General features: G+C 34.2%; 2 protein-coding genes across 5 annotated transcripts in view; both read right to left on the minus strand.

Moving 5' to 3' along the window:
- Window positions 1-303: 303 nt before the first annotated feature.
- Window positions 304-12,528, minus strand: hsd17b7 (hydroxysteroid (17-beta) dehydrogenase 7). Of its 2 annotated transcripts, XM_056460116.1 has the most exons (9): window positions 12,395-12,526; window positions 11,716-11,919; window positions 8,314-8,406; window positions 7,485-7,599; window positions 6,059-6,253; window positions 4,406-4,510; window positions 4,249-4,305; window positions 1,443-1,541; window positions 304-1,101 (listed from the first exon to the last, which is right to left on the minus strand). In XM_056460116.1, exons 1-9 carry the CDS (start codon window positions 12,427-12,429, stop codon window positions 982-984), a joined length of 1,023 nt encoding a protein of 340 aa, XP_056316091.1. In that variant the 5' UTR covers window positions 12,430-12,526; the 3' UTR covers window positions 304-981. The 2 variants fall into 2 exon arrangements, with proteins under 2 accessions (XP_056316091.1, XP_056316092.1); XM_056460117.1 differs by lacking the exons at window positions 304-1,101; window positions 1,443-1,541 and adding an exon at window positions 1,548-1,915 and having other exon boundaries at window positions 12,395-12,528.
- Window positions 12,529-15,028: 2,500 nt separating this feature from the next.
- Window positions 15,029-19,533, minus strand: part of ddr2a (discoidin domain receptor tyrosine kinase 2a) — a 72,081-nt gene continuing 67,576 nt past the window's right edge. For all 3 annotated transcript variants that reach the window (XM_056460120.1, XM_056460121.1, XM_056460118.1), the window contains exons 16-17: window positions 18,749-18,898; window positions 15,029-18,013 (exon numbers count right to left, since the gene is read on the minus strand). In XM_056460120.1, coding sequence (XP_056316095.1) covers window positions 17,882-18,013; window positions 18,749-18,898 — 282 coding nt within the window. In that variant the 3' untranslated portion in view covers window positions 15,029-17,881. The remainder of the gene's footprint in view (window positions 18,014-18,748; window positions 18,899-19,533) is intronic.

The raw sequence follows: 19,533 nt of genomic DNA on the forward strand, positions 1-19,533 counted from the left end.
ATACTTTGAAAATTGAAGAAAACAGCACAAACTCCAGTCTCCAGTTATATTCATAGTGAACGCAGATAACCCCAGCTTCAAGACACAGGTAAGAATATAACAAATATCGTCACGCTAAAAATGTATGGCTAAACACAAAAAAATTAAGTTGGTTCTTACAGCATAAACGTTTTTGTTGTTGTTGTTGTTGTTGTTAACAGGTAAATATATCGAGCTTCGTCATCACTGCAAACCATCAATACCTGCAATCCCCCAACTCTCAGAATTAATTTACGGAACATTAAAATACTACTAATACAGTCCTTCGTTTCTGATATGTAAGACCTTTAATGCAGCAGTTTAATAAATGTGTTACAACTGTACTTTGTTGTAATTTGAATGTGAACACCCATAAACAATGTAGCTTGTGCCTATTGTGCCAATAAAGTTTTATACTTATCAGCTGAATGAGGATAAACTTTTTTTGTAGAAAGATGGTCAGAGAAGACAACGTCAAGGTCGAGCTATAAAATGACAAATCAAACACATACAGCAATACAAACATAATACACCAAGCAACTTATTAATCAGGAAATGCACACATATTGCATTCAATGTCCCATCACAACCTGTGCTGATTATTATATATTATAAATCAAAGCATTTTAGAAGAGGTCCCTTTCAGTGGTCCCATAATAAAAGACAAAGATATATAAAGATAGATAAAATACATGACAGACCTGTTGTCCCATTTCTATCACAGTCAGACACTCTGACTTTTCACAGTAATTATGATGATTACAAAAATAGCCCCCCAACATCTTAAATGGCCAGAGGGTTAAGTAAATTAACTGAAATGTTCATTTTTGGATCTTTATCTCTTTTAAAGACATTCCAGCCTACCAAACTTAATATTTCAAAAAACTTACATGAGCAGTTTATAAATGACCTAGATCACTTTTAAAGATGGAAGCGTGTTTTGTAAGGTTTTGTCTCCATATTTCACATTCCATTTTTTTCTTTGAAATCAGGATCCTCGGCTCTTAGCTTCTTCCGCACTGAATCCTCCAGCTCTAACAGTTTCACATAGAAGGCCTCTGACATTTTTTCATCAAGATCCATCTGAAAAAAAAACAACAAACAATTTACATCAGAGTATTAAAAGTGTATGAACAAGCAGATAAACATTCAGTATCAGTTTTTCAATTTATGTGTTGAATTTAAACAAATTAAATTTAGTAATATTCAACTTTTGTTTTTTTAAATTCAGCCCAATTAACAACCACTTAACTTTAAAAAAAAAAGATTTGTAACTTTAGTAACTCTAAAAAATCATCTTTGAATCATTTTTCAGTGTGTTATACACTCAGATTAAGTAAAGAACTGAAATTCTGACAACAAAATAGACAAAATGAACAAAAAAACAAACAAATGAGCGAAGGAACCTGATTGTCAGTTCTGACCTTGTGTGGTCGGGTGTAATTGTTTCCAAGCCCAGAGGTCAAACTATGGTATTTGGCCATCGGGTCCAGAGACTCAGGTTTCTGCATGAACAGCCAAAACTGTGTAATAAAAAACAATAGATGAAAGTCGAGACTGGGAGAAAGCTGAGGCCCAAACAATTGTCAATGAAACAAGTTCTTTAACTGAAGTGCAACAATAAGCTTTACACTAAGAATCAAAGTGACACCTTGATTTATTTGCACTGTGTACTATGAAACAGAACTTCCAGTCATAAAATTTAGCAGTACGAGTGTGTGATTTTTAGAATAAACTCTAATTCAATTTTAAAAATCCATACAGGTTTTATTTTTTTATATTTATGACATAATATAGTTAGACACAATGTGTAAAATGTTCAAGTTCATTCAAGAGTTCACACTTAGCTGATGATTGATAGTAAAGTGTGTTTGGCATGCTGTCCCGGGAGAGAGCCCTGAGATCAAAAGAGAGGGGAGAGAGGAGTCGGTCTCAGGTAGGTCTCGGGAGCTCCCCCAAATTCATTCGCTTGGCCTATTCCTATTCCCAGCATATGGCTATGCGGTGAATGCCCAGTACCATAACACTTACATACTGTGCCAATTTGGTTTATTCAGTTCACCAATACTGCATGTCTTTGGACTGTGGGAGGAAACCAGAGTACCCGGGGGAAACCCACACAAGCACCAGGAGAACATGTAAACTCCACACAGAAATTCCAACTGGCCCAGCCAGAACTCGAACCAGTGACCTTCTTGCTGAGAGGCGACAGTGCTATTCACTGAGCCACTGTGTCGCCCTGTCCTGGATTAATCTAGGAAAGTGGAGGTGGAGTAGGAGGGTGGAGATGGGGGGGGGGGGGGGGGGGTCTTCAAGGCGAAGATGACTAAGGTAGGAAAAACTGGTCATTTGGTGTGTTTGGATTTGTCTGATTGTTAAGTCATATGATAGCTAATGCGGGACCAGCCATGGTCAATCATAAGCACATGATCCTTTCAAAATTAGTTTATAAATAAACTTTACTTAAAATATCCAAAACCACTTGAATAGTGTCATTTTATACATATATTATCCCAAATATTTTGAAGAATGTTCAAATTTTAATTTAAAATTCCTTAATTCGTAAAAAAAGTTCACTTGAGGTGGTTTAGTGTGGGCAATGGAAATTATTTTGCCATATCCGGTAAACTGTGATAAAGTGAACATTACGCCAATACTTGCCTTGTTTACTGTCGGTTACTAGGTTACCAATACTACAATCAACCACTCCAACAATTTGATGGAAACTCACCTAATTCACATTTGGGATTTTTTTAAACTTATTTTGTGAACTTTGAAAAGATTTGCTTCACATTAAGAAAAAGTCACTGATAGTCACTTTGTTTGTAGATAGTCACTGATTATTCTGATTCAGCTGTTTTAGTTTTGTCACTCTTTTACTGGCACTGACTTCAATTGGAATTTTTTTTTCTGAATCAATATTTTTTGTTAAATTAAAGACTTATAAAAATAAAAACATACACACTCTCCGGCCACTTCATTACACCTTACTAGTACCAGTTTGGACCCCTTTTGCTTAATCCTTCATGGCATAGATTCAACAAGGTACTGGAAATATTCCTCAGAGATTTTGGTCAATATTAACATGAAAGCATCACACAGTTGCTGCAGATTTGTCAGCTGCACATCCACGATGTGAATCTCCCGTTCCACCACATCCCAAAGGTGCTCTATTGGATTGAGTTCTGGTGACTGTGGAGGCCATTTAAGTACAGTGAACTCATTGTCATGTTCAAGAAACCAGTCTGAGATGATACACGCTTTATGACATGGTGCATTATCCTGCTGGAAGTAGCCATCAGAAGATGGGTACACTATGGTCATGAAGGGATAGACATGGTCAGCAACAATACTCAGGTAGGCTGTGGCGTTGACACAATGCTTAATTGGTACTAATGGGCCCAAAGTGTGCCAAGAAAAAATCCTCCACACCATTACACCATCACCAGCCTGAACCGTCGATCAAGGCAGGATGGATCCAAGCTTTCATGTTGTTGATACCAAAATCTAACCCTACCATCCGAATGTCCCTGCAGAAATCGAAACTCATCAGACCAGGCAACGTTTTTGTTGCCCTTCTATTAGCTCGAACCAGTCTGGCTATTCTCCTCTGACCTCTGGCATCAACAAGGCATTTGCGCCCACAGAACTGTCACTCACTGGATATTTTCTCTTTTTCAGACCATTCTCTGTAAACACTAGGGATGGTTGTGCGTGATAATCCCAGCAGATCAGCAGTTTCTGAATACCAGCCTGTCTGACACCAACAACCATGCCATGTTCAAAGTCACTTAAATCATCTTTCTTCCCCATTCTGATGCTCGGTTTGAACTGCAGATCGTCTCGACCATGTCTACATGGCTAAATGCACTGAGCTGCTGCCATGTGATTGGCTGATTAGAAATTTGCAATAACGAGCAGTTGGACAGGTGTACCTAATAAAGTGGCCGGTGAGTGTATATTATGCATATTGGTATGCAGGGAGTCACTTGCTTTGTTTCTAATCGAATCAGCCTTTTTGAATTAATCATTTGAATAAACGACTTCCTGCCATCAACCGATGGTTTGTTATTGAAAATAAATTCCTGAAAATACTGATAAAATTAATTTGGTCAATACTGAACATCCCCACTCAGTAGCTATATAAAATCATGCAATATATTGTAAGTTTTTTAAAATTAAACTTTGAAGAGACATATGACACACATTTGGGGTGGTGCAGGTACATACCAAAGCCTCTGCTCCATTGTAAGGTGAGAGGGTAAAGGAATTGGTGAATATCCTTATCTAATGAGACAGAACATTAAAACATCATGTGTTAACATTCACACAATGTTACATTTGTTTCACATTATATCATCAAAAGCAAAGTAAATATGGGACCTACAAGAAACATAATTGGCATGATGATAGTCCAGAAGAATGAAGGCAGAATGCCATAGGTGAGGTTAGTCATGACCAGACCAGGGCAGATCACTGATGAGAACATACCCTGTAGACAGATCACCAGAACTCATCACTAAAGGCCAGTACACATCAAGAATGATAACTATATTATTGTCCACACCAGGAGATGATACTGTTTAGGGCTGCATGATATTAGAAAAATCTGATATTGCGATATTTTATTTTTCTGCGCTAAATATTGGGATATGATTACAGTTTCACAAGATAGTTGAATAGCACTATGGATTTCTGGGGAGTCTGACAGTATTCAGGTACAGAAATTGAATAATCACAATACAAAAAAGTGCTTTTCTTTGTCTCATTTCTAGTCCAAATATCTAAAAAATTAGATCAAGGACTAGAAACAAAGACAAAGATTCTAAGCAATAAAAACTTACTCTTTTTGTTGCTTAAATCATATAAATTCCAGTGATTAAATACAATTCTGTAGCTCCTGGTCAACTATATTCCAGACTTAACATAGCATATTTCCATCACTCCCTCCCTCATTCCACCTTGACTCTATTATGAAGCTAAGCACATACTTAAAGAGACTTATTGGCAAACTATATTCTAAAACTAATTCCTATAATCTGGAAAGCCTAGAGCAATTAAAAAGAAAATGGGAGGTGGAACTGGAAATAGAATTATCAGCAAACATGTGGAAGTCTGTTTTAGATCATATTCACTCATATTCAGTTTGTTTAAAATATAGTTATACAATTTAAAGTAGTACACAGATTGCATTGGCCAAAATTGAAACTTTGAAAAACCGAATATAGAGACAGATGTAATATTGAGCCAGCTACATTATCTCATATGTTTTGGGTTTGTTCAAAATTATAGGATTTCTGTCAGCTAATATTTCAATTTCTCTGACGCATTAAATACCTATATAGAACCTGAGGCCATAATTTCAATATTTGGTATCACGCCAAAGTCCATATGTTTTAATAAAAGCAAGATAAATTTGATTGCCTTTGCATTATGAAAGTGATTTTAACAATATACAGTTGAAGTCAGAATTATTAGCCCCCCTCTTTTTTTTAAATATTTCCCAAACAATGCTTAACAGAGCAAGGAAATTTTCACAGTATGTCTGATAATGTTTTTTCTTCTGGAGAAAGTCTTAATTGTTTTTATTTCGGATAGAGTAAAAGCAGTTTTTAATTTTTTTAAAAACATTTTAAGGTAAAAATTATTAGCCCCTTTAAGCAATTTTTTTCTCTGATGGTCTACAGAACAAAGCATCGTTATACAATAACTTGCCTAATTACCCTAACCTGTCTAGATTACCTAGTTAAGCCTTTAAATATCACTTTAAGCTGTACAGAAGTGTGTTGAAAAATATCTAGTCAAATATTATTTACTGTCATCATGGCAAAGATAAAGTAAATCAGTTATTAGAAATGAGTTATTAAAACTATTATGTTTAGAAATGTGTTGAAAAAATCTCTCCGTTAAACAGAAATTGGGGAAAAAAATAAACAGGGGGGCTAATAATTCTGACTTCAACTGTATATTTTTATTTTTAGAACTAGTTATTGAGAAAAGGCGTTGATTTTACATTACTAAGCATTTTTTTGAAGTGTACCTGGCTGTTGTAGTGGCGGTTCAAGGCTAAGCTAAGAAGGTCTGAGGCATATTTCGACGAGCTGTAGGGCAAAGGGCCCTTCTTATGCTGCACATCTTCGAGATTAAAGGAGGATCGCTGGGCATTACTGGAGGATGTCCAGATGACTAAAGAATTGTGCTCTGTCTGGCACAATAAAGGCTCCAGTTCTCTCACCTGTCAAAATACCAAAAATGTTATTACTAAGTTATTACTTTATTTTTACATCATAAAAAGTGTTAAACAAAATGACAAAAACACTGATTGCTCTGTTGACCATTGTTTATTAATGTTTTGTTAAGAAACATGCTAATTCCTGTTGAAAATATCCAAGCAGCATAGTAATTCTTGCTAGCAGCATGCTAATTCACATGCTAGCAAATGCTTTGATCATGCTAAAAACAAGCTAACAGCATGCTAATTTATGCTAGAAACAAGTTCTTATTTGTGTTAGGAATAAGCTAGCAAAATGCTAACTTATAATTATGTAACATGTTAATTTGCATTACCAGCATGCTAATTCATGTTACAAACAGGCGAGCAACATGCTAATTTATGATAAAATCTTGTTAGTAATACCCAAATGTATGGTAAAACATGCTAATGTAATGGTAAAATGCTAACACAATGGTAGTATGATGTTAATTCTTGCTAGTGACATGCTAATTCATTAGATTTTGTCAACCCAACAATGACGTTTGTTTACAAACTTAACTCATCTATAGTTACATGTATTTTGAATAATATTAATATTCTTAATAACAAAACAAAATAATTTAGTGTGTCCATGTGAGGGAGAAGCAGAGGGCAACTTGACTAGAAATACAAGTCTCACTTGCTCCCCCTCAGACACCCAGTGCTGCCGCAGCAGTAAATCGATACGTCTCGGCTAGCCTTCGAGGACATGGAGTGTCATACCTACTGAAACTTTAATGCCTATGCCACTTGAGCCACAATAACTCCACTACATAAGGGAACACATAGAGAGAACAGCACTGCCTTAACTACCTATGCTGATGGCCAGATGCCTCATAATGCAAATGAATGAGCTCTTCAATTAACAAATAGAAACACTTCATGAGGGCTGCAATTTGAGGACACAACATATCTTCAGCACTAGAGTCCTTCAGATGAATTATTGATCAGGGCAGCTGCCAGAGAACAGGTTACTAACAACAGCAGAAGGAATCCTGTGGCATTTATGAATGAAATAATTCTCTGGGAGAAATCATTTTGAGGCAGATGATTTGTTTGATGGGGTTGCATGGAAAATACTATAAATATGTGATGTTCCAGCACAGCCAATTTATGATACTGTGGAAGTCACACTGGTTTTGGTATTATATTTTTGTTTATCTTTATGCTTGGTCATCGAAACACGTTCATTGTGCCAAAACCATCCACTTACCAGAAGGAAATGACCAAAAAGATTAGTAGCAAACACCTCCTGCAAACCAATGGGTGTGACCTTATCTTCCTGGGTCAGAATACCCTCCCCCGTGGTCAACATTTTAATCGCATTTCTGGTGGTCAAAGGCACATATAATAATGAATTATCAACAAAGACAAATACACTTGAAGGTAAAAATTATTAGCTCTTCTCTGAATTTTTTTTTTTTTTTCTAAATATTTCTCAAGAGATTTTTACTTGGCAAGTTTTTGATGTTTCAAATTTTAAAAAAGTCAATATTAGCCCCATTGTTTATTTATTTATTTTTTAATTAGCTGCAGAACAAACCACACAATTTTCAAAGTCTTATTTATTTTAGTTTGACTGAAATAAAAAGTAGTTTTTAGTTTTTAAAATGTTTTCTAAAAGTGAGTATTAGCCCTCTTATTTATTTATTTATTTAAATTAGCTGCAGAACAAACCACACTTACCTAGTTAACAAAATAACCTACTGTAGCTAACCCTTTAAATCAAACTTTAAGCTAAATATAGTATCTTGCAAAATAAGTAGAAAAATATTATGTCATCATGGCAAAGAAAAATTTTATTAGAAATTGGTTACTAAAACTACTGTTTACAAAGTTTTTGAAATAGATAAATATATGTTTTTAACTTTCATAAGCCTAACTATACTATTCAGAAAAGAAGAATGGTGTATATTTTAAAAAGTACCATTATAATTGTATTTACTGTCACTGATCCAATTTAATTAATTCTTTCCAAAAGAAACAATTTTGTTGAACATATAACCTATTTAATGCTAGTTTATATAGAGTGAATACTTTACTTAGAAAACAGGCCCCGATAAAAGGCTCTGTGATCCACCGTGGGATTAGGCATGATTCCAGCATTGAGATACAGATAGTCCAATCTGTTAAACCTGTTAAAGAGAAAAACAAATAATCAAAGCAGTAATTCAAACATGCTTTAGTGGTCATATATAGTACGTATAGTCCCATTGACCCTGTTCAATTGTTTACATGTAGTTTATAAGAGAAAATAATAACTACATCTACAGTTAAAGTCAAAATTATTAGCCCTCATGTGATTTTTTTTTTCCTTTTTGGAGAAGGTGCTCACTGCAGAGCCACTTGGGTGGAGCTCACCTCCGACGAGGGGAGGCTTAAGCTCCAGCTCCTCCTCCTGTGAGCTGTTTTAATGTGTACACCCTCCCTTTTTTATTTTTGTTGAATACAAATTTCTGCGTACAGTTACCCCACCCCTAATCCCAACCCCTAGTGACATCACTCGTAGAAGAAGTACAGCAAGGAGGAGCTGGAGCCCAAGCTCCATCTTGCTGGAGCTCAGCTCTGTCCATTTGGCTCTTCAGTGAGTACCACTTGGAGAGGTGTTTACCAGACCAAGGAATTTTTCATAGTATTACCTTCTGGAGAAAGTCTTATTTGTTTTATTTTGGCTGAAATAAAAGCATTTTTTCATTTTTTTAAAAACAGTTTAAGATCAATATTATTAAGCAATATAGATTTTTGATAGTCTACAGAAAAAAAAACATCACTATACAATGAATTGCCCTAACCTAGTCTATTAACCTAGTTAAACCTTTAAATGGTACTTTCAGCTGAAAGTAGGCTAACTTGAAAAATATCAAAGAAAATATTATATACTGTCATCATGACAAAGATAAAATAAATGAGTTATTAGAAATTAGCTATTAAAACTATTATGTTTATAAATGTGTTGAAAAAAACTTCTTTCTACTGACAGAAATTGAGAGGAAAAAAGATACAGAGGGGCTAATAATTCAGCATATATAATATATATTATAAGTATATATGCTAAGTATAAGTGTATAATATATATAAGTATATATACATATTATAAGTCATAACAGCGCTAGTCCAACTGGTTTGCCTATGAATCACTCCACCTGAAGCACTGTTTACATTCCATTAAGGAACAGTTGCTTCTCAGATACATTATATATGGGTGCACATAACAAGTACACAGTGAACAAATGCAAACCAGATTTGGCGATAGAGTAGGGTTTTTGTGTACTATGTGTATTTATTTTATTAGGTTGTGATCAAAAGGTGCCAAGGCAATAACAGAGGCATTTGTACTGCCAAGCTTGTGGTTTGGTGGAAGAATGTAAACTTGCAGTCGCACCCACGATCCATACCTGAGTCCACCTGAAAACAGTGGTTTGGTCCGCAGGTTCACGCGAACTCTGGAATGGTTCTTATGCACCAAATCATGAAAGTGAGCCACTATGAATCATGTATGAGTTTGTCAAGCAGTCTATTTATGTGTTTATTCACTTGTTTTCTGACACGCATAACTAATGCACAGCAAGCAGAGACCCATTTATCTAATTTCTGCAAAAAAATGACTCTCTTCTCATTTATTTCAACTTTTACTTTAAATTCATGGTAAATAGATGCATGTGCCAAACAGTCAAGTCCAAAGTTTGAACTTGGAGGCATGGGGAGGTTAATTTAACTCAGGTGCGAGCCAGGCAATTAGCCAAAACATGCTATTTAAAATACTTGACCCCTGGACCACAAAGCCAGTCATTTGTGTCAAGTCAAGTGTCAATTTTTTAAAACTGAGATTTCAAGAAAAGATCACGCCCCCTGAAAGTTTTGCATTTATGTATTTTGTTGGGATAGAACATCTGGCTAAGATACAACTATTTAAAAAACTTTCATAGGGTTCAAAGTTGTCCACATGCAATAAACAACAATTGAGTTTTGATGTATTTATTACAGGACCTTTACAAACTATTTAAGTTTGCTCTTTACTTAATATACTAATAATTTTTATTTATTTAAAAAATTAACCCATACCTGTGCAACTTAATCCTTAAGGTTTCATGGTGCAGGGTCACATACAAGTTTATGTTTAGATTTTAAATATATATAACTATATGTCAATTATGTATACAGTTGAAGTCAGAATTATTAGGGGCTAATAATTCGACCTTAAAATGTTTTTAAAAAAATTAAAAACTGCTTTTATTGTAGCGGAAATAAAACAAATACGACTTTCTCCAGAAAAAAAAATATTATCAGACATACTGTGAAAATTTCCTTGCTCTGTTAATCATCATTTGGAAAATATTTAAATAAGAATAAAAAATTAAAAGGGGGCTAATAATTCTGACTTCAACTGTAAATGTTACATTTAAAATGCAATAATGGGTGTTTATGTATGAATATGACTGGATGGCTGTGCCATAAACAGTGAGAACCAAGCAACATCTCTAGGTAATCTTTTGAGAACTGGACCAAAAAAGATATATTAAAGGCATAGTTCATCCAAAGTAAAAAAAATTCTGTCATCATTTACTCACCCTTTACTTGTTACAAAGGTTTATACAAAGGCTTATATTAAGGGCTTGGCAATTAATGGAAAGGTAATCAAAATCGACATTCAGAACCTATAATTGATCTAATTTTTCTCTGTGAATTTTTTTGATCACTTTCCCTACCCCGCTCTGGCTGGTTGATACTTCTGCATCGAGCGCATGTGTATGGTCTGGTGCAGCCCAATCTCATAACCTACTATACTATACTATAGGTACCCTATACCTTCTACTTTTAATATGAAAAACATTAAAAATAAATTTCTTTTGTTTTAAAAAGTACAACTTATTTATTTTCACTTTTTGATAAGAAAAACTTGACTGTTCATTTTAGGTAATATGTTTTAATTTCAGTTGTTCAATGTTCAATAAATAATCATAGATAGTAGATAGTGTGTGCTTCCTTCAATTATTTTTAAATCAAGTAATGCACCCTTCATTTAGAAGCCCCTTACTTGTAATATGTGGAAATAAATAAAATAATCGTTCAATAATTGTAATCAAGTTAAAATGTTCAATTAATTAAGATTTGGATTTTAGGCCAAATCGCCCAGCTCTACTAATATTATACCTTCCATAGTATTTCTTTTTCCTACTATGGAAGTAAATTTCATGTTTAAAAAAATAACAAATTCATCAAAGTTTGGATTCCACTTGAGGGTGAATAAATACATTTTTGGTGAACTATCACTTTTAGTTATGACTATTTATCAAATAACAATTTTCAGAGTCTGAATGCAGAAACACTACGAAGACTTGAATGCGTTATGATGGTTACACTACAGCACACAATTAAACATTACACTTCATTAAAATGACAAAGAATGGTATGACGAATGGAAAAGGGGGACCAGGGTGTCTTACTTCTTCTTGAACTCCTCTGCACCCTTGACCACAGAGCGCATGTTGCCCACATCTAAGTGCAGCAGAGAAACCTGAGCCTGTGGATGAGACACGAGAAGAGCCTTTCGGGCAGCTTCAGCTCTTTGCATGTTCCTACAGGCCAGACAGAGCTCGATCTGGGCATCCTCTTGCAGGAGACGCTCACACAGAGCAAGACCTATGCCACTGAACACAGACAAGCAAACAGGGTTATTACGCATACAGAAAAAACAGACACATTCTGCAATATATAATAAATAAATGCAGAATAATACAACTACAACAATTGAATCCTAACCCTACTATTTCTCTTCAGGTGGTTTAAGCAAAAGCAAAGCTTAAAATAATTATGTAAACTTAAAATGACTATAAATAACAAAAGAATGCAGTTTAAAGCAATTAACTATAACAAGTACAACAGTGATGTGAAACTAGAGAGAAAAAAAGAAACCTGCTGCTGAATAATATGAAGGAAACGAACTATTCCCAATTTTACTACTCGTTTTGGTTATTTACTAATTTAATAACCATAGCTTTACTGTAACAGCACTGTAACAGCAATAGGAATAGTGAAAAAGTGAAGTAACCTATAGCTAAATTTCAGCAAGGACGTGAAGCTTTAAAGAGAACATGTTTATATATGCACACACAGTTTCGTTACCTGTTTGCACCAGTTACCAAAACTACTTTCTTCATTCTGTCTTTATGTTCATTCAGTCGCGAGCTGTGATGACACACTGTACTTACTGTGCACAACCGCTTCTAACGTTGTTTGCCTGTGTACAGACGGAGGAGTTTGCACCGCCGCCATGGTGTGATTGGAGGTCACACTTCTGCTGGCCAATCAGCTTCTTCCTTTCTGTGACGGAACATCCACTTTGACCAATCAAGACTCAGTCCCTGTCAGACCAGGCAAACCAAATGAAATTTCTTTAACAAGTAATCAAGTAATGCTTGTAATGCCAAAGGTAAGCGATTAAACCAAAACACACATTTTAATAACGTGGAAATATGTAATCCGTGTAATTATAAAATAAAGAGGCAACAAGATTTATTCATTCAGAAACGTGTAGTTTCATAAAAGACCTACATGAATTAGACTGTTGAATGAAAAAAGGGTTGTTCCTACTGTTCGGTGCCATTTCAGACTGTCTCTGATTTTTATATATTTTTTACATTTTCCAAGATTTTATCATTTCAGTTGAAGGAGTACTTATCAAACTATAAGAAAAATACATTGGTCCAGCTCAGGATGGGTTACAGAAGTTTCACATGTAAATATCCCACCTGTTACAGGACATTTTCGTAAATTTTGAGTGAGACTAACTCTGTTTCTTGCAGACAATTTCTCTCTGAGAATTTCTGAGAATCATGTGACTAGAGGAGCAATCAGGGCATTTTTATAGGGCTTACAATTAAAGTAACAGACAGGGTAGGATTTAACCAATAAGTGAAGTAAGCAGCTGCTTAGGGCCTCAGGAAATTTGGGGGCCCCCAATAAATAAATAGAATAAATGATACACATAACATGTTTTCTATCATATTTTGTATGGTGAGAGTCTAAAAATTCAATTTTAACGTAATTATAACATCTACGCAAATTTGCCTTACACCCCCAATCATTAGGAAGTCCAGCAGTCAAGTCAGATGAAGATTCAGGTTAAAACACAAATTATTTTTGATTTATTATTATTATTTTTTTTCAGTTGTGAATTCTTTTTAAGAAAACAAATCACTTCAAATGTAGAGATTTCACTTAGATAAAACATGCAAAAGGAAATTCAGTGATTTAAGAAAAAACCCTGCAAAATAAATAAATACAAACTTAATAAAACTACAAAGGGTGCGTTTTAGGACTGTTGGACCCCATGGCTGGAACTGCTTGCGGCCCCCAAATCACTAAATCCACCCCTGGTACATTCACTTCAGGGACCCACATTTATTTTAAGATTTTATTAATAAATTGAAATATTTTTTTAAATGGCGTTTGGTGAGATGTATATATGACAATACAAGATCAATGAAAAGTCTAGTATTTATAAGATTTTTCAAAGTTATATTTATAACTGAACATGATACATGACCTGGGACATGGCAATTCAGCTAGACTTGCACTGAAATTAGAGTAATTATTTTAAATTTTAAATTCATTTGTCCTATTGTGGAAATGGGATAATAAGACCAACTTTAAGGAATTAAAGTAAGGAATTTTAACTGCATTTTTAGATATTCTGTATCATATAATGCCTTGGGGACACAAATGGCACCAAATAGTAGGAATGACCCAAAAACGAAATGTGCATCACATAAAGCACAAAATGCAAGACCTTTTCTCAAATTTCAATAATAACAATAATCAGTTAAAAATGTGCATACTGAAACATATCAAAAACTATAGAATAAAGAGACTGACAATATTCTTATTTTTAGCTCACACAAATGTCCTGTTTACCTTTCTGTTTAAAGACATTTTACTATTGTAAAGTACAAAGTGCAAATCTTTCCTTACAAAATGGCTAGACAACATGCTAAAGATAATAAATTTATTATCTTATGTAGCTACAGAATCCAATACGATAGAATAGGCTATTAGTGAAAATAAGAGAGCTATGCTTGGTTTAGAAAAGACAGGAGATTCAAAATGTAGGATATTCAACAACAATTAATAAGAACAACCAACGATTGCAATGAACAATATTCTAAGTTACACACAAATGTTTAATTCATGTATGCTTTCATCCAAATACACATTTTATTACTGTGTTATAAAATGGCTAGACAACATTTGAATATTCATCAATTTCTTATCTTATGTACAGTTTCCTAACATATACAAAAGCTATTGGTGAAAATAATGAGTGCTATTAAAGAAAAACAGCACAAAGCTTGAATTAGAAAGGATATGAGCTTCACATAAACATCAAAATGCAGGATATTTTGCTATGAATAAAAAAACAAACTCCAGTTTTTCCTTTTCATCGTTATAAGACATTGTCTATGGAGGACAAAACCTGCAAAAACAATAAATAAATAAACACCTAAATATATAAATAAATGAGTAAATAAATCCATAAATTCCTGCATAAATAACATAATACATAAATAAAAATGCAAATAAATAAATAAATAGATATTTAAAATCCACAAATTCCTGCATAAATATATATATAAAAAAAAAAAATATATATATATATATATATATATATATATATATATATATATATATATATATATATATATATATATATATATATATAAATAGTGATAAATCACTAATTTAGTTAATTTTATAAATCACTAAGTAATAAAAATTAATAGTGCAGGCAGGTATCAAATCATTATCAAATAAATTACATGAATATCGGGCAATGAGAAAATGCTAAACTAAAAGTTTATCCCCTTTTCAAACGTTTATTCATTCTTGAACGTAGTTTCGTATTTGCTTTTCCTCTGTTCAACATGCTAATAAGAGGGTGTTGTAATGTGAAGTGGACACTGACAAAGGAGGTGCAGATCCAAATGCAGGTTTATTAAGACATTAAGATCAACACAGGGCTAAACAGAGTCGTAGTCAAATATCAGGCGAATGGTCAGTACAGGCAGGCAGGCAGCAGGCAATGTAAACAAACAAGCAAGGCAAGGGTCAAAAACAATGCAAGGAAAATGCGTCGTAATGTTCACAATATAGTATAACAGAGCTAATGTGAGTGCTAATGTGAGTGCTGTTTAAATAGTCCTTGTAATCAATCTTTAAGCAGCTGTGTGAGTGTAATCAATCGTGATCTGGAACAGGTGTGTGTGGGTGTGGTGCATGACTGGATCTGTAGTCCATGTAACAGTGGATTTGTGGTTCTTAAGTGATCTGTGTGTTTACCAGCAATCTTAGATTACTGGATTGCTGGTGATTGTGACGATGTCTGATCAGTCATCAAAAGACGGTCTTTATGCCATCATTGGTTGATCGTTAAAAAAAAAATTTGCATTCGATTTTTTTGACTGGCTTCTGAGGATTGACAGATACCCTCTCAATAGCATGTTGACCTGAGGAAAAGTACATTTGAAATTACGTTCAGGAATGAATAAACGTTTGAAAGGGGGGATAAACTTTCAGTTTAGCATTTTCTTATTGCCCTAACATGTATGTAATTTATTTAATTATTTACCTGGCCACACTATTAATTATTTATATATTTATTTATGCAGGAATTTGTGGATTTTATATATACATTTATTTGCATATTTATTTATTTATTCTTTTATTTATGCACTAATTATGGATTTATTTACTCATTTATTTATATATTTGCGTATTTACAGTATTTATCTATCGTATTTGCAGGTTTCGTCCTCCATAACTGTCAGTTTAGAGACTGTCGAAAAACAACAATTATGAAGTGGAATGCTGAATATTTCAAGGTTTTTGTAAACAACTATGGATCTAAAATCCCTATAGCCCACACAAAAAATGCCTATTGCTGCTTTGTGTAATGGCATGAAGAATTGAAGTTGTATAAACGTGTTGAGAAAACTACAATATTGCAGAAAATAAACAATATCTATAATGCAACTTCTTCAGTCATGTCAAGTGTGTATATACATTAAGTAAAGCCACTTCTAAACCCACAACCTAAATGCTTCTTATAGACTACCAGATATTTCAAACAACCCAAAAGGTGCAAAGATTTTCAATATCATGGTCATATATACAATGACCGCACAAAACTTGATTTACAATTATACAGGTTAATCACTAAACAGATATCCGAGTGTCCCATTTGCAGCACATGCAAAAACACATCATAACTTACTGTAAACCATCATAGTGCATCTATTTAACACAAATCCAGTATTTATCCAACATTTTAGCAATTCAGCACCACCTAGAACAGTGTTTCTCAACCACGTTCCTGGAGGCATTTGGATGTCTCCTTTGTCTGTTACACCCATTACAGGTCTTTCAGTCTCTGCTAATGAACTGATGATCTAAATCAGGTGTGCTTGGTTAAGAAGACATGAAAAATGTGCAGAACCGGTGTTCCTCCAGGAAAATGGTCGAGAAACACTGACCTAAAATATAGTCTGACATACAAGAATGACCAAAAGCTTTAAAATAAGCTTATTTTTATCATTATCATCTTTTTTTTTTTACAGATAAACAAAATTAAACTAGTAATAATAAGCATATTCACTGCCCCTACATTAAGATTAGATGAAGACAGGACAAGTGTAATGAAATTAGTATTAAGTAATAAGTAATGTTACTGTATTGGAATTCATCCAGCTTCATGCAAATATTTTAACACGTTCCTGCAAAATAATTAGAGCTAATCAAATGTCTGTTTCATGATGCAAAACTTGCGTAAATAAAATGAAATGGCTTTAAATAAACACTGTTCACCGCTACAACAGACTTTAGACATTATAACGCTTTAAAATATGAATAATGCAGTACACTTAAATATAAACACTATATATAGGTAGTTGCAGGATAATACTAATATAATTTTTTCATTTACAATTTTATAAGAACTCGTCTCAAATTCATTTGACTCTCTTTATATCCACCTGGTTGAAAGTGATCTTTTGCTGTCACAACAAAGAGAGAGAAAATAATAATATCAAAATATGTAAGCATTTAAAATAAACGAGATGAACATATACATAAATGTCAAGAGACATCAGGATAAAATCTGAATGTCAATTCTTGATTCTTATATACATTCAAGCTGTCTTCGGCCTCTAAATACTGAAAACAACATTAAACGGGAAATTATCTGAGGCGTTTTACACCTTGTTTTATTGCCTATAATAGATATTTTAAAGTAGATTTATTTAAAACATCTGATTCTTCAGTGTTGAAGGTGCCTAAATTTCATTGCTACATTTTCTTTGGCCTAGTGCTGCCCTGGTATTGTATGCCAATCGAAGGCTCTTGGTTTTTGGGAGTTATAGTTAAAAATATTTCATCACACAATATATATCAGTTTGCTTTTGCACACTCACAGTGAAGATTGCTACAGGAAAAAACAATAATGAGCTTCTGATCTGAATTCCTATATATGGGAATATATAAGTGCGTGTTGACTGGAGTCCTGTGGGCGCACTGAAAAGTCTTTAGTCAGTACCAAAGTTGGCATGTATGTGGACACTAGGGCTTGCATTCCAGTAGTGTGTGATGAATCTCCTGGAAGGATGGACGCTCTTTGGTGTTCCTGTGCCAGCAGCTCAACATGAGCTTGTAGACGGGGTCAGGACACATCGGTGGCTGCGGCAAGTATATCTGACAATGATAATACGCTCAGTATTATTACATGTGGTGCACAATCATGCTTGAGTTTTCATGGTTCTATATTTTACAAGGTAATATAATTTCTGTTTTTCTACAAAAGTTCATAGCTAAATTTATTTATTTAATATATAAAATGCATATAAATGACAAAATGTATATACATTATAAAATTAATAAAATGTTTACACAACATTTTACTAAAAAATATAGAGCTTTAATAATTTTCTTTTTGGCTTGGTCCCTTTATTAATCTGGGGTCGCCTCAGCGGAATGAACCACCAACTTATCCAGCATGTGTTTTATGCAACAGATGCCCTTCTAGCTGCAACACATCACTGGGAAACATCCATGCACGCTCATTCACACACATACACTACGGACAATTTAGCTTATTCAGTTCACCTGTAGCGCATGTCTTTGGACTGTGGGGGAAACCGGAGCACCCGGAGGAAACAAATATTTATATATTATTAATATATATCAATGATTTTTTGTTTTGTTTTTGCTAGTCTATTATTTCATCAGTGCAAACACAGTCTTCAATCCTCCCTGATCATCATACATCTCAAAGGTTTAATACATGCAGACAAAACCCTGTCATTGAGGAGTAAGATTGAATAGGTATTTGATTGGTGATTGACTCGTTTACCCAGCTGTGGCTACTTCCACCTAATGTGAAAAGCATCCATCAGTTGTCTTCAGAAAAGCAGAGAATCATCCATGTACCTGTCTCCTCTGATCCCGAAAGAACTCCCCTGTGTTTTCAATGACCTGCTCGTCTGAGAGCTGTGAATAAGGCTGCTCTTTGCAGAAGGTAAGCATCTCCCACAGGGTCACACCAAAAGCCCATACGTCACTGGATGTGGTGAATTTCCCCTGTAAAACATAATGTTTGATTAGATGATAATATTCTTGGTAAGTCTGACGTCATCGTTCACAGTATCTGGGTCCAAATCAGATAACAAAAGCAAACAACAAATGTGACCCTAGACCACAAAACCAGTATTTTGATGCACAGGTATATTTCTGGGATTAGGAAAAAATACATTGTAAAAAATGGCAGTAGAAAGCCAGTACAACAAACAAAATGACATAATCCTTCTTTCTTTTGCCCTGTTTCTGTTTACTCAACTTTTGAAAACATCAGCTGCACTGACCTAAAATTATTTGTCAGTAATACAAAAAAATATGTAGTTGGGTTAACATAAGACTACTAGTTTTCTGGAGAGGTGAAGTACTCTGTAACAAAACTTTTGGCAACTGAATATTTTTTTATTTGCAGAACTGTTGAGTGAACAAAAACAAACATAATCCTTATTCCTTTCATTTTTTTCTCATGTTCTCAACTTTTTTAAAATTATTTTTTCACCTTTAATTGACCCTTCACTAAGCCACGCACGAAAACCACCACACACCCATCGTGGCTTAGCAACCGTGGCTACGCGCAGGAGGTCTGTCAAGCTTTCGAGTGAGGGAAACAAGCCAAAGTGTTGTGCATATGGATTGTGCAA

This window comes from Danio aesculapii, chromosome 6, assembly GCF_903798145.1.
Source record: "Danio aesculapii chromosome 6, fDanAes4.1, whole genome shotgun sequence".
Taxonomy (NCBI): domain Eukaryota; kingdom Metazoa; phylum Chordata; class Actinopteri; order Cypriniformes; family Danionidae; genus Danio; species Danio aesculapii.

Coding starts and splice junctions, on each gene's coding strand:
- hsd17b7 (XM_056460116.1), bottom strand. CDS start 12,429: ATGAAGAAAGTAGTTTTGGTAACTGGTGCAAACAG. Junction 4,306..4,405: donor TCATGCCAATTATGTTTCTT/GTAGGTCCCATA, acceptor CTGTCTCATTAG/ATAAGGATATTCACCAATTC. Junction 1,102..1,442: donor ATTACACCCGACCACACAAG/GTCAGAACTGAC, acceptor TTTTTTTTTCAG/ATGGATCTTGATGAAAAAAT.